Source organism: Pleurodeles waltl, chromosome 2_2 (genome assembly GCF_031143425.1).
Source record: "Pleurodeles waltl isolate 20211129_DDA chromosome 2_2, aPleWal1.hap1.20221129, whole genome shotgun sequence".
Lineage (NCBI taxonomy): Eukaryota > Metazoa > Chordata > Amphibia > Caudata > Salamandridae > Pleurodeles > Pleurodeles waltl.
Window position 1 is genome coordinate 202,064,047 of NC_090439.1, and position 13,149 is coordinate 202,077,195.

The 13,149-nt window shown below is 43.8% G+C and overlaps 1 protein-coding gene across 5 annotated transcripts in view; it reads right to left on the reverse strand.

Moving 5' to 3' along the window:
- TGFBR1 (transforming growth factor beta receptor 1) overlaps positions 1-13,149 on the reverse strand; it is a 464,518-nt gene that overhangs the window by 337,992 nt on the left and 113,377 nt on the right. For all 5 annotated transcript variants that reach the window (XM_069219636.1, XM_069219635.1, XM_069219632.1 and 2 more), the window contains one exon: positions 6,914-7,081. In XM_069219636.1, the coding sequence (XP_069075737.1) occupies positions 6,914-7,081 (168 nt within the window). The remainder of the gene's footprint in view (positions 1-6,913; positions 7,082-13,149) is intronic.

The window sequence follows — 13,149 nt, forward strand, 5'->3', positions numbered from 1 at the left end:
GAGCACCCCTATTCTCCATAGGCGCCTATGCTATTTGGGCCCTACTTTGACCTCTGCACCTGACCGGCCCTGTATTGCTGGTGCTGGGTGTTTGGGGTTAACTTGAACTCCAATGGTGGGCTACCTATGCCCAGGAGACAACTTGTAAGTGCTTTACTTACCTGAGAACCTAACTATTACTTGCCTCCCCCAGGAACTGTTGATTTTTGCACTATGTCCACTTTTAAAATAGCTTATTGCCATTTTTGCCAAAACTGTGTATACTACTGTTAATTCAAAGTTCCATACTTACCTGTGTGAAGTACCTTACAATTTATGTACTTAACTAACGTCTGAATCTTGTGGTTCTAAAATAAATTAAGAAAATAATATTTTGCTATATAAAAACCTATTGGCCTGGAGTTAAGTCTTGAGTGTGTGTTCTCATTTATTGCCTGTGTGTGTAGCTTAACACTACCCTTTGATAAGCCTACTGCTCAACCACACTACCACAAAATAGAGCATTAGTATCTAATTTTGCCACTATCAACCTATAAGGGGAACCCTTGAACTCTGTGCACATTATCTCTCACTTTGAGAAACTATATACAGAGCCAACTGCCTACATATCCCCATTGCACTGACCAACAGCTTTTTTGCCTCCCTGCAATGCCTTTTGGCCAGACTAGTCTGGTTGGCCGCCATCCTTATATTTGCTGGGAAATGCTGACACTTCTCTCTGACCATGGTGGGTTGGGCGTGCCAGACCTACAACTGTTTTACTTGGTGGGGCAGTCCCACTATGGCTATTATGGGCACCATCCAGATGCAAGAATGCCCTACTGTAAGAAAATGCCTCCTTGGCATGGTTACCCCCTAACTTTTTGCCTTTGCTGATGCTAAGGCATGATTTGAAAGTGTGGTGGGACCCTGCTAACCAGGCCCCAGCACCAGTGTTCCTTCCCTAAACTGTACCTTTGTTTCCACAATTGGCACAACCCTGGCACTCAGGTAAGTCCCTCGTAACTGGTATCCCTGGTACCACGGGCCCTGATGCCAGGGAAGGTCTCTAAGGGCTGCACACTGCGTCGTTGCTTGGGTGTGCTGGTGGGGAGAAAATGACTAAGTCAACATGGCACTCCCCTCAGAGTTCCATGCCAACCTCACACTGCCTGTGGCATAGGTAAGTCACCCCTCTAGCAGGCCTTACAGCCCTAAGGCAGGGTGCACTATACCACAGGGGAGGGCATATGTGCATGAGCACTATGCCCCTACAGTGTCTATAGCAAATCCTTAGACATTGTAAGTGGAGGGTAGCCATAAGACTATATGGTCTGGGAGTTTGTTAAACACGAACTACACAGTTCCATAATGGCTACACTGAAAACTGAGAAGTTTGGTATCAAACTTCTCAGCACAATAAATGCACACTGATGCCAGTGTGGGATTTATTGTAACATACACCCAGAGGGCATCTTAGAGATGCCCCCTGAATACCTACCCAACTTCTAGTGAAGGCTGACCAGTTTCTGCCAGCCTGCCACACAACAGACATGTTGCTGGCCACATGGGGAGAGTGCCTTCGTCACTCTGTGGCCAGGAACAAAGCCTGTACTGGGTGGAGGTGCTTCTCACCTTCCCCTGCAGGAACTGTAACACCTGGCAGTGAGCCTCAAAGGCTCACCCCTTTTGTTACAGCGCCCCAGGGCATCCCAGCTAGTGGAGATGTCCGCCCCTCCGGCCACTGCCCCCACTTTTGGCGACAAGGCTAGAGGAGATAATGAGAAAAACAAGGAGGAGTCACCCACCAGTCAGGACAGCCCCTAAGGTGTCCTGAGCTGAGGTGAGGTGACCCCTGCCTTGAGAAATCCTCCATCTTGAGTTTGGAGGATTCCCCCAATAGGATTAGGGATGAGCCCCCCTCCCCACAGGGAGGAGGCACAAAGAGGGTGTAGCCACCCTCAAGGACAGTAGCCATTGGCTACTGCCCTCCCCAGACCTAAACACACCACTAAATTTGGTATTAAGGGGCTCCCCAGATCCCAGGAAATCAGATTCCTGCAACCTGAAGAAACAAGAAGGACTGATGACCTACAAGCCTGCAGAAAAGGAGTAAGACAACAACTGCTTTGGCCCCAGCCCTACCAGCTTGTCTCCAACTTCAAAAACCTGCTCCAGTGACGCATCCGACAGGGACCAGCGACCTCTGAAGCCTCAGAGGACTGCCCTGGACTAAAGGACCAAGAAACTCCTGTGAACAGTGGCCCTGTTCAAAACCAGCTACTTCTTTGCAACAAAGAAGCAACTTTCAAAGACTGCACGTTTCCTGCCGGAAGCGTGAGACTTCACACTCTGCACCCGACGCCCCCGGCTCGAGATCCAGAGAACAAACACCTCAGGGAGGACTCCCCGGCGACTGCGAGCCCGTGAGTAACCAGAGACGACCCCCCTGATCCCCCGCAGCGAAGCCTGCAGAGAATATCCAGAGGCTCCCCCTAACCCAACGCCTGGAACCAACACTGCACCCGCAGCCCCAAGGACCTGAAGGAACTGATCTTCAACGCAGGAGTGACCACTAGGCGACCCTCTACCTTGCCCAGGTGGTGGCTGTCCTGAGAAGCCCCCCCGTGCCTGCCTGCACCGCTAGAGTGACCCCTGGGTCCCTCCATTGTTTCCAACCTGAAACCAGATGCCTGCTTTGCACACTGCACCCGGCTGCCCCTGTGCCACTGAGGGTGTGTTTTGTGTGCCTACTTGTGTCCTCCCCGGTGCTCTACAAAACCCCCCTGGTCTGCCCCCCGAGAACGCAGGTACTTACCTGCTGACAGACTGGAACCGGAGCACCCCTGTTCTCCGTAGGCACCTGTGTGTTTTGGGCACCTCTTTGACCTCTGCACCTGACCGGCCCTGAGCTGCTGGTGTGGTAACTTTGGGGTTGCCTTGAACCCCCAAAGGTGGGCTGCCTATGCCCCAGGACTGAGACTTGTAAGTGTTGTACTTACCTCCTAATCTAACCTTTACTTACCTCCCCCAGGAACTGTTGATTTTTGCACTGTGTCCAATTTGAAAATAGATTGCCATTTTTACAAAGACTGTACATGATATTGTTTCCATTCAAAGTTCCTAAAGTATCTAAGTGAAGTACCTTACAATTAAAGTGTTTAATGTAAATCTTGAACCTGTGGTTCTTAAAATAAACTAAGAAAATATATTTTTCAATATAAAAACCTATTGGCCTGGAGTAAGCCTTTGAGTGTGTGTTCCTCATTTATTGGCTGTGTGTGTACAACAAATGCTTAACACTACCCTCTGATAAGCCTACTGCTCAACCACACTACCACAAAATAGAGCATTAAAATTATCTACTATTGCCACTATCTTACCTCTAAGGGGAACCCTTGGACTCTGTGCACACTATTTCTTACTTTAAAATAGTATATACAGAGCCAACTTCCTACACCTACCTTAAGCCGAAGAGAGAGTCCAGGCACCACATCTCTCCATGTCATCCTTACTACCCCAGAATATCCCATGTGACTAACAATATTCAGATTCTCTCCACCACATGCTGGGCTTGGTCTCAACTGCAGGAAATGTTGAGATGAGAGATACTGTATTCCCCACACATCCCTCTGTCAAACAATCCATGGCTCCTACAGGGACGTGTGGTACAGCACTCCCTAGCTTCGCTCCAGGTAAATGTAATTAGAGACCTGTTTCTCAATGGCACCCTAAAACCTAGCTCTGCTGTACTGGAGGATGGGAGCCCATTGCATATGGGCAGTATCATCAGACAACGCTTGCATAGGACCCTATGCCACACCCTACATACATACGGAGAGGAACCCAAAGACTTACTACCGCTCACATTGGTGATATCTATGCCAGATAGTAAATTATTGTTCAGACTATCACATCTCTTTACAGCTGTGCCCAGCTAGCCCAGAGAAATCTAGAGCTGCATGGGCACATGACCTGGGACATGACATCTTAGACAAATCTTGGTATTAGTGCCTAACAACCATATACATAACCTGCTAACTACAAATACCTGCACTGAGTTTACACAACCTCGAAAGTCTCATCTATTCTTGACCCCAAAAGGCCACACCATTGCCCTAAATGTAAAGTGGAACATGCTGACTTTAAGCATCTGGCTTGGAACTGCACAATGGTAGCCTCCTACTGGGCAGAAATATTTTCTACGATATCACCAATGATGGGGACACTTGACCTGGATCCTATGTTGGCCGTGCTGGGCTACATCAAGCCTGTACCCCTGAGCCAGAGATGCTTTTCTGCCATTGCGCTCCTTATAACTAAGAGACAGACGGCTCTCTTTTGGGGCAGTGTCAGACCCACAAATGTTGTTGCCTGGCTTAGGGATATGACATACTGCGATACCACTAGCCAACTCTATGCATAACTAAAACCACCAATGTCCAGACTGAGAGATATATGTCAGCCTTTGAGAGACTATCTCCTAACGTTGGACTCTGATTAGGAACATGAAGATGTGGGAAATGTCTCCCCTTCGACTTGAACTGGTACCACGCTTACACTACTTATCAAGTGTTCTCACAGCATAATTATGTAACTTATCTGCCTCTGTCACTATTGTATGGAGATTTCATCCTTTTGCTTCATTCACATACTTTTTTTTTCTTCCTTTATTCTCACCATATTCTACGCTAATGACTATGCATGTGAGAAATGCCCTTTACTGCGACAAACTGGTGGCTTGGTTGGTTATTTCGTAAAATGAATGTTTTTAAAAAAAAATGTAACTACTCCAAAGTGCTCGCCTTCCTGTTTATTGGACACTTCCCCCCCCCCCCCCAATTCCCCCCCTTCACACACACACACACACGGCAAATCCAGCTGAGCAGTGAGTCCCTAACCTGGGGCCCGTGGAGGTTCAAATATTTAGAGATTCAAATATATCACTTAGGGATGGACCGTATGGAGGGAAACCTTGGCATGACACTGAGGTTCTTGAGATCCCACATCTCCTTCTGGAAGACTCTTCCTTTTGTCAGCAGTGGGCAGCATGGCCATGTATAAAAATGGTGATGCCACCTGACTCCTCTACTGCTTTACCAACCTCTCGGATGGGATCCCTGGACACACAGTTTTGTCACCTAGATTCTTTACTAATCAACCCTATGTGGAGCATGGGCACTGCTGCTCCCTCCCTCCAGTGGTGGTGGTATGGATGTTCCGAACTTCACACACTATTACCTAGTGGTCCAACTCCAATGGGTGGCACCATGGTTAGCGGGCCATCTTAATGACAAGATGGGGATTCCCAGGGCCAGTATTTACGAGGGTCACTTGTTTACTTTGTTACTCCCAGGCCATCAGACGAGTGTCCCTTATCCCCTTCTTTTAAACAGAGCCCATGAATGCCTACAGAGAAGCTTCCCAGGGGCCAGAACGATCCGATCATACTTCCCACTGCTAGCCCTTCGAAGACTTCCTCTGGGGAACCATAGACTAGGTGGACGCCTGTTGGGGGTGTAGGAAAAGGCTGGTGCAACAACACTCCACAACCTCTTCGCAAAGAGTAAGTTAAAGTCTTTACAGGAGCTCCACAGAGTGCAAGTGCATGGGGGAACGTTCTACACCTACGGGGCACTCAGGGCGGCACTGGGACATCCGGGGTCTGGAACCAACCAGATTCAACGGATATGACCCACATGTTTTGGAGCTGCAGGCCCTTCTGACAACTGGGGTGCAGTCTTGCTGGAAAGTCTCCGAGCCACGGGCCAGGAGCAGCTTGACAGCTCGCCAGTGCCTGCTTGGCCAGTTCCCTTGCAACAAAACTGAAAAGGCAATGACTCGTTTCACAGACCTTGCACTTTTCCTAACTAACCGCATAGTGGGATTAAGTGGAAAATCTGCTGCACCCCCTCCACCACACATTGGCGAACAGGGGTCATTAAATGGGCGCAAGCAGAAAGTACAGACATCCGATGACAAGAAAAGTCAAGGCAACGTAATATCCCCTAGCGACCTGCTGGGACAAGATTCTCAAGGACTTCATATCACACATCAGAGGTGACACCCGACCACCCTAGTTTCCTCAGAACAAATCTCCACCTACTCTTTCCTACATCTACCCTCTTCCTGGAGGGATTTCGACTCCTTCTCCTGCTTCTCCATACCACTGCATATCCCCCACTGACGCCAAGTCCCTGGAAATAGATCCCAATACCCTGGGGTGCCCTGCTCTGTAACGTTAGCTCAGTGAGTCCCTGGATGGTGGTGGGCGATGGATTTTAGTTCTGTTCTCTTTCTCATGGTTATAGGAATTGACTACATTATAAAGCAAAAAACATTTCAATGTAAGCAAACCATTATACTAATCTGCAGCAATGAGACTGCACTTACTGAGCCCGGCACTGTCTCCAGATACATACCAACTCAAATAAGTTGAATGTAATTCTATTGCGGCATATGACTTGTTATTCTGTGCTACACTTTGAGCATGTCAGTATAAAAATTGGTTTTGAAAAAAATATATTACTGTTGTCAAGCTTGCTTATCGAACACTAACAAAACTACATTTCCCAAACCCAAAGAGCAAGGTTAACAAATTAGCCACACAATACAACACACGTTTTTGTCCACTACAAATCTCAGAATGCTATAGGTAAGTGAGCTTGTCAACACCTGCTGAGAAGTAGAGTGAAGAAAGATGATGCCTAATCCTTACTTCCCTCTAGCTAGGACATTTTACATTTCAAATTACTCACAAGGACAATCAGAATTGTTTTTTTATTTTTTTTAAGAACACAATTAAATGGATTACATTTTGCATATTATGTGGGATTTTCTGGGATAAAACTAGCAACAATTTCTTAACTCGCAGCTGTATCCTATGAAAGATATGCACATACGCTACATCACCAAGAAAAAGGATATACAATACCTTGTGTGCCTACAATCTCCATATGAAGATGTGCAAGACCACTTGCTGTAGATAAGGCTAGTCTAATCATCCCTTCCACAGTAACTGTATACCTATTTAGGTAATCAAAGAGTGAGCCATGTTCATGATAGTCTGATACCAACCACAGTTGAGTCCACGTACCATTATCTACAAAGTGAAATGAACATAAAAGTAGTTTGACATTAATATAATCATGCCACTCAAAAACAATTTTAACCTGAAACATCATAATGGTAAAAAATTAAATATTGCTTTATGCTGTAAATGAAAAACAAACACTTTGAACACATGAACAACAACATAGTGTAAGCTAGACAGAGTATTCTTTCTGCAACAATAGCTCACTTCCTGGTCTTGTTAAACAATTTCTAAGAATATTTTAGAGTAATTAGGACCACAGACAGAAAGAAAAGACTCCCCATGGTAAGTTTGTAACAGAATACACCTGGGAAAACACTGAAGAGCAGCAAAAGCTGCAGCAAGATTTAACAAGCAGTGCCTAGGATGAGTTACTGGTGAGCAGACTAGCACACAAGAAGATGGTGTAGAGCTATCTGATAATTCTTGTTCGGGCTGCACAGAAGCAGATGACTGGTGGATGGGATCTGAAAAACATCAACCACAGCAGTACGGGGAGGCTGACCCAGAGACCTGCTTGTTGAAGTGCGATGGATCAGATAATTGGTGCCCCGGAATGCAAGGGCAGGACATGCTTCAAAACAATGGCAAGAAAACAGTGCCAGCAAGAACATTCATGCTGTGGGCCTACCACAAAGAATTGCCTCCACTCCCTGAGTATTGCTAGAGAGGACTGAGCAAACTGCAATACTGAAAGGTGCAACCTGCTGAGAAGAGGCAGATGCCTCGTGGGGTCTAAACAATTAATATAATCACATCGAAGAGTGCAACACATTGGGCACTAACTCAGACTTAAAAAGGGCGGACTCCACTCCCTCAACTCTTGATAGTAAAGACAACTATGAGGCAAATGACCAAAACAGGGAAGCTGAAACAAACACTCTGTCATGTTGGGCTTAGAATAAGTATTTAAATGTAACAATAACAGCCTGGCAACATGCATATAAAAATGGGGTTCCCGAAGACCCAAGTTCACTTGATGTTCCCTACTGTACGTAGTTATAATAATATTATAATAATAATAAAATATAATAATAAAATAATAAAAAAATAAAAAAATACAATAATAAAAATTCTTTGTATACCCTTACCTTTGTGTCAGTTGTTGTGTCAGTCGTTTTTCCTTTTATTTTTATAGAGAATCTTATCCCTATCCAAGCTAGTGACCCTTTGTTCAGCTATTCACATATAAGGTATTACAGTAGCCTCTCAATTTAAATATTTTTAACATATCGGTACTTGCTCTCTCATCTCTCTCCTGGGAGTTGCAATTTCTCTTCACATGCAATAATTCCTTATAAGGGATATACTTGTAAAACACTGAACCATGCAGTGGGTTATTTATGCATGGCTGTAATTAGTGCACCCTCCTCTGTCCCCCCCCCCCCAGTATCTCAAGCGATACAGCCAAACTATACAATATCAGTGTCACTGATAGTACTAGTAAATCACAGATTTAAGTTATTCTCATTATTAATAAATACAAATTCCTGAGCTTTTTCCTGATCACCTTTCCAAATAACCAAACTAGCAGGCACCAATGGCAGTACCTTGTTCTGTCTCAAGTACTTCTAAAGATGTTTTGTGTGAGGCGGAGGTATAGCATATAAGGCAACATCCTAGTGAGTTCATGTGTTTTTTTGGGGTTTTTTGTAATGGGCATGACATGAGAACATGTTTATGCCTAATACTTGTGCATATGACTGACAAATCTAACGTGATTAGAAAACAAACCCAAGCCAGTTGATATAATAAATCTTTTTTAGGAAATCAGGTTTCTTGTACATGTTGTTCATGAGTTGGAAGGATCTTCACAATAGCGAACACGAAATAATCAATATAATTAGACTTTGGTTCAAAAAGACTGACCTAGGGTGAGATTTTAAGTATGCCAACAGAATAAGTATATCCTTATGCACCTTCGGGAGTAGGTATAATATTGGTAAAACAGTGGTTTACTTTCTAAAATAAAAATTCATCATGGCTTTGAAGGCCCTTCTCACTCCACTCCATCACAATACATATGCTAAACGTTCACAAATGTTGGTTACTCAATAACACAAAAAAGAAAAAAAAAACACTTCCAAAATGTTTTTTGTTTTGTTTTTTTACAGTTGTGTGCGTAAGTAAATGACTTAAAATTGTTTGATATGTTATTATTGCAATTGCGATTATGCAATCAATATTGATGAAGCCTTATATCATATTTATGTTGATATGGACATGAAAAAGCACACTAGGGCATGCCTTAACATATTGCGATCGGATAGTAATTGTAGGATTGGTAGATAGTCTATAAGAATTTGTCACTATGACATTGTGACAGCACAATTTCTGCCCTCTTTTTATATTAATCACTAATCAAAAGTATAGTTAAAGGATATCTAACATGGTGGATAAACTCGTTCAGTAGTGTTTGGGAAATTAAGGTGCCAAAATGTATGTATATATCCTGTCACGGAGGATCTGCAGTCCCAACACATTTAAAGTTATGTTTTGATTGGCTACCACCTCATCAACAAAAACGTAGCGGCAGCCTTATTAGGACTCCGATTCAGTCTCCTGTCCTCAAAAAAAAATAAAGAATATTGAGGGGCAGGGTAGGGATACTCTACCCTCCTAGGCCTAGAGGGGATCAGATATGGACAATCCCCACTCAACTTGGTCCCAAAAAAGTTTTTGTTTTTTTACTGTACCACAGATCTGTAGAGGATTGGTGGTATGAATTAAAACATAAGCCCCCCCCCCCTCCTCCCAGAGTGGACCAGGGCTGGGGAAGGGGGGGGCTATGGGTCAGAGCAACAAATTATTTTGGGGTGTAGGACATGTGTCACCATATCTGAGCCATTTTAAGGCCCCGGAGACTCCATTCTGTAAAGGAAAATATGTTTATTTATGGGGAGGTGGTGTGCCGCACTGCTCCCCAAGCCTTCGGAATGCCCGGGGACCCAATACCCCAGGCCCAAAATGTTTATTTATGGGAATGGGATGTGTGGCCCACCTCCCCAAGCCATATAAGTGACCCAGGGACCACATCCCTCGGGCTCCAAAGAGCCAGTGTCCAGAGGACCCCATCTCCAGCCACCAAACTGTTTCCTGCCCAGGAGAGTTCAGACAGGGAATGGAAATCTAATTCCTGGTCTAAGCAGCAAAGCAACTGCACCCGAAGAGGTCATAGTGGCGATGAGCCTTTTAAGAAAATGGGGAGCTAGTTGTGTGGCATGCACAATTAATGGGTCCACATTCACACTCCACAGGGAACCAAACACAAGCATTGTAGCGTTTGACTCTCTCAGGGCAGCGGAGAAGAGCAATCCAAGGCCTGTTTTTAAGAGAGGTGATGTGCGCTAGTAATTGCCTTTCGCTGGCACACAGTAACACTAATTAGGTAACTGTCCAGTCTGTGCTTTTTCTCTTGCAAAAGTACATTCATTACACACCCAATAGTCAATACTGCGCAGTAATTTACAAATATACATAAGGCTGGTGGAAATACCTTTGATGACATTGCGTAATCACCTCTGACTCCCTAAAGGGGCATCTATAATTCTACAGACTTAGTGTGGTTCTAAAAATTCTGGACCCATGTAATTTACTTTGCCACAGCAGTACGATTTTAGTATCAAAAGACCGATAATGACTAGTACACTAAGCATGAGCATTTTCGCTCAATTCCAGCAGCGTTTTCACTTCGAAATCGCTATTTTCGTCCTGCACTCGTGGCTCCCATTTTATACACGGCAGCCATTTTTAAAAGTTGCCCTCACATAGGCTTATAATACAGTCAGATTTGATTCCAAGCACACGTACACCTTGATTGACTTTTCTCTGACCTGGGCAAGCTGGAACCATTGCCTCAGGCCAAACCTGTTTGGTCAGTCCCTCTCCCAGTGGCCGAATCAGATAGCATCAAGGCACACCATGCCATAAAACCCTTATTATCGCTCACACACCCTGCCTAATCTTGCTCACACCTGCACCTGCTCTTTTCTTCTTCTTACTTTACGAGGGGGAGGTGCCCGTTTTTATTGGGGGTCCACACTTATCTGATGTAAAAAACTAGGCCTTGCCGGGTAATTTATTATGGGTTGGATGACATGAAATATGAGGTTTCATCATGACACTGTTTTTTCCTTTGTAGTGAAAACATGTGAATGACCAACCAAAATGTCAAGAATGTTGGCCTGAAGCTTAAAAAACTGTATATAAGGAAACCTGACTTTGCATTGACACACAGTCTCCTGAGAACATACAAACCGTGCTGTTGTACTTCTAGGACGCTTGTTACTTGGTTGCAGCCAATAAATTCGATCTTTGACTTCACCTAGAAGACTCTGAGTTTCAGTGGTCTGAATCAGGAAAGTACCCGAGGTCTTTGGGTGTACCCCGGCACCACTGGGTTACCGGATCAGTACCGGTTCTGAAAAACCCAGTACCTCAGTTGGCGCCCAACGTGTGGCGATACCAGCGGTACTGGTCCAAGCCTGAGGTCCGTGAGGAGCTTTGTGTGAGAATTCTGGAGGAAGGCCGCCACTTCATCGACCCCTGCATGTCGACGTGGTCCGAAAGTCTTTGCTACGAGGTTCCCCGCTTCCCGACGGCTACGAAGGACTGCTACCCTGGCTATCGCCCTGATTTGGACCCTTGATGTTTGGTAGAGCAAAACGATAAGACGAGTCTTCTGGTGACGTCATCGATATTTTCAGTTAAGTATAAGTGGAGCATCTCCCAGTCCTTAGTTGGACACTTGGTTTGGTCCTTAGTTGGACATTTGGTTTGGTATCCCTTCGGGATCACTTTGATTTGGAACTTGCAAGTACCAAAGCCGAAGGACTCGTGTATTCACGAGACTATCGTAAACGATAATCCTTTGAAGTTTGAAGCTAGACTAGTGAGCGAAGATGCCTGGTCTTAGCAGACTTGGAAATTTGTTTTGTCTTGGTTGTAAAAGGGACTCCCGGTTGGAGGACTCATGTCCGGTTCCTCCGATTGGAACTACAACCTATGAACTATATGTGAAGCACGGCGTGGGCCCCATCACGTTTAATAAAGTATGGGTTCGCTATTCTTGGAAATAAATGTCTGTGAGGCTGTTTTTTGGAACACTATTGAGAAAAGTTTTATTTTCTCTTGTAAATATGACTTACAACTAGGATCTGCAAACGGTTCTGTAAGTAAATTGCGACGGCGCTATTTATGAAAAATGGCTAAAGCGCGCTGTATTGTGTGTCCTGAGTGTTTTCTGTTTATATCTGAAATGAGCTCAATGTGTGTTTGTGGGTCTTCTTGATGTTTTCAGTTTGTTAAGTAAAATGTTGGTTAATTAATATTAAGTAGAAACTTAGAAAAAAATCCAGAAATGAACCATGTGATGTGCTAACATAGCTATACGTTGCTTTTTAATTTATAGAATGAGCAATTGTGCACATATACAAAACTGCCGTTAAATGCTTAATAAATTAGAAAACACATTCAATAGATATAAATAGGGCCCCAAAAAAAAAAAAAAAAAAAAAAAACGAAATTATCTATTTTTGCAAAAAAAATTGCAGCATTTTTCTGAGATGCATTATATTAGATGTTCACAGGCAAACTTTTCAACTGCAGTATATTTGATAGGAATGTTCAATTCAGCCAGCACTTTCCCAGTTAAACACGGGTGGAATTTTGCATAACCTTCCTTTTAAATGAAAGTGGCGCAAAAATGTGACGCATTTCAAGTTAGGCTTATGCGCTTAGGCTTGTGAGTTAATGCTTTTATATGTGGAATTATCACACAAAAAAAGAATAATGTTTTTTTTTTTTTTTTTTTAAAGAAAATTATTAATTATGGAAAAATTATTTAAAAAATAAGTGCCTTTCAAAATCGTTTTGTAATATTTAAAAAGCTTAATACCTATACTATGACCTCCTAGCATTAAAATTTAATTTAAGTTATGTTGCACCGCTAAAATGACATTTGTATGTGCAATTTTCCCTTGGCGCAGGAGCAAACAAGCTCATTTCTATAAAGTATAAGTTAATATTTTCAATGGCTGACTCATGGATTGTGTAATAGACATTCTGGTAATGCATAT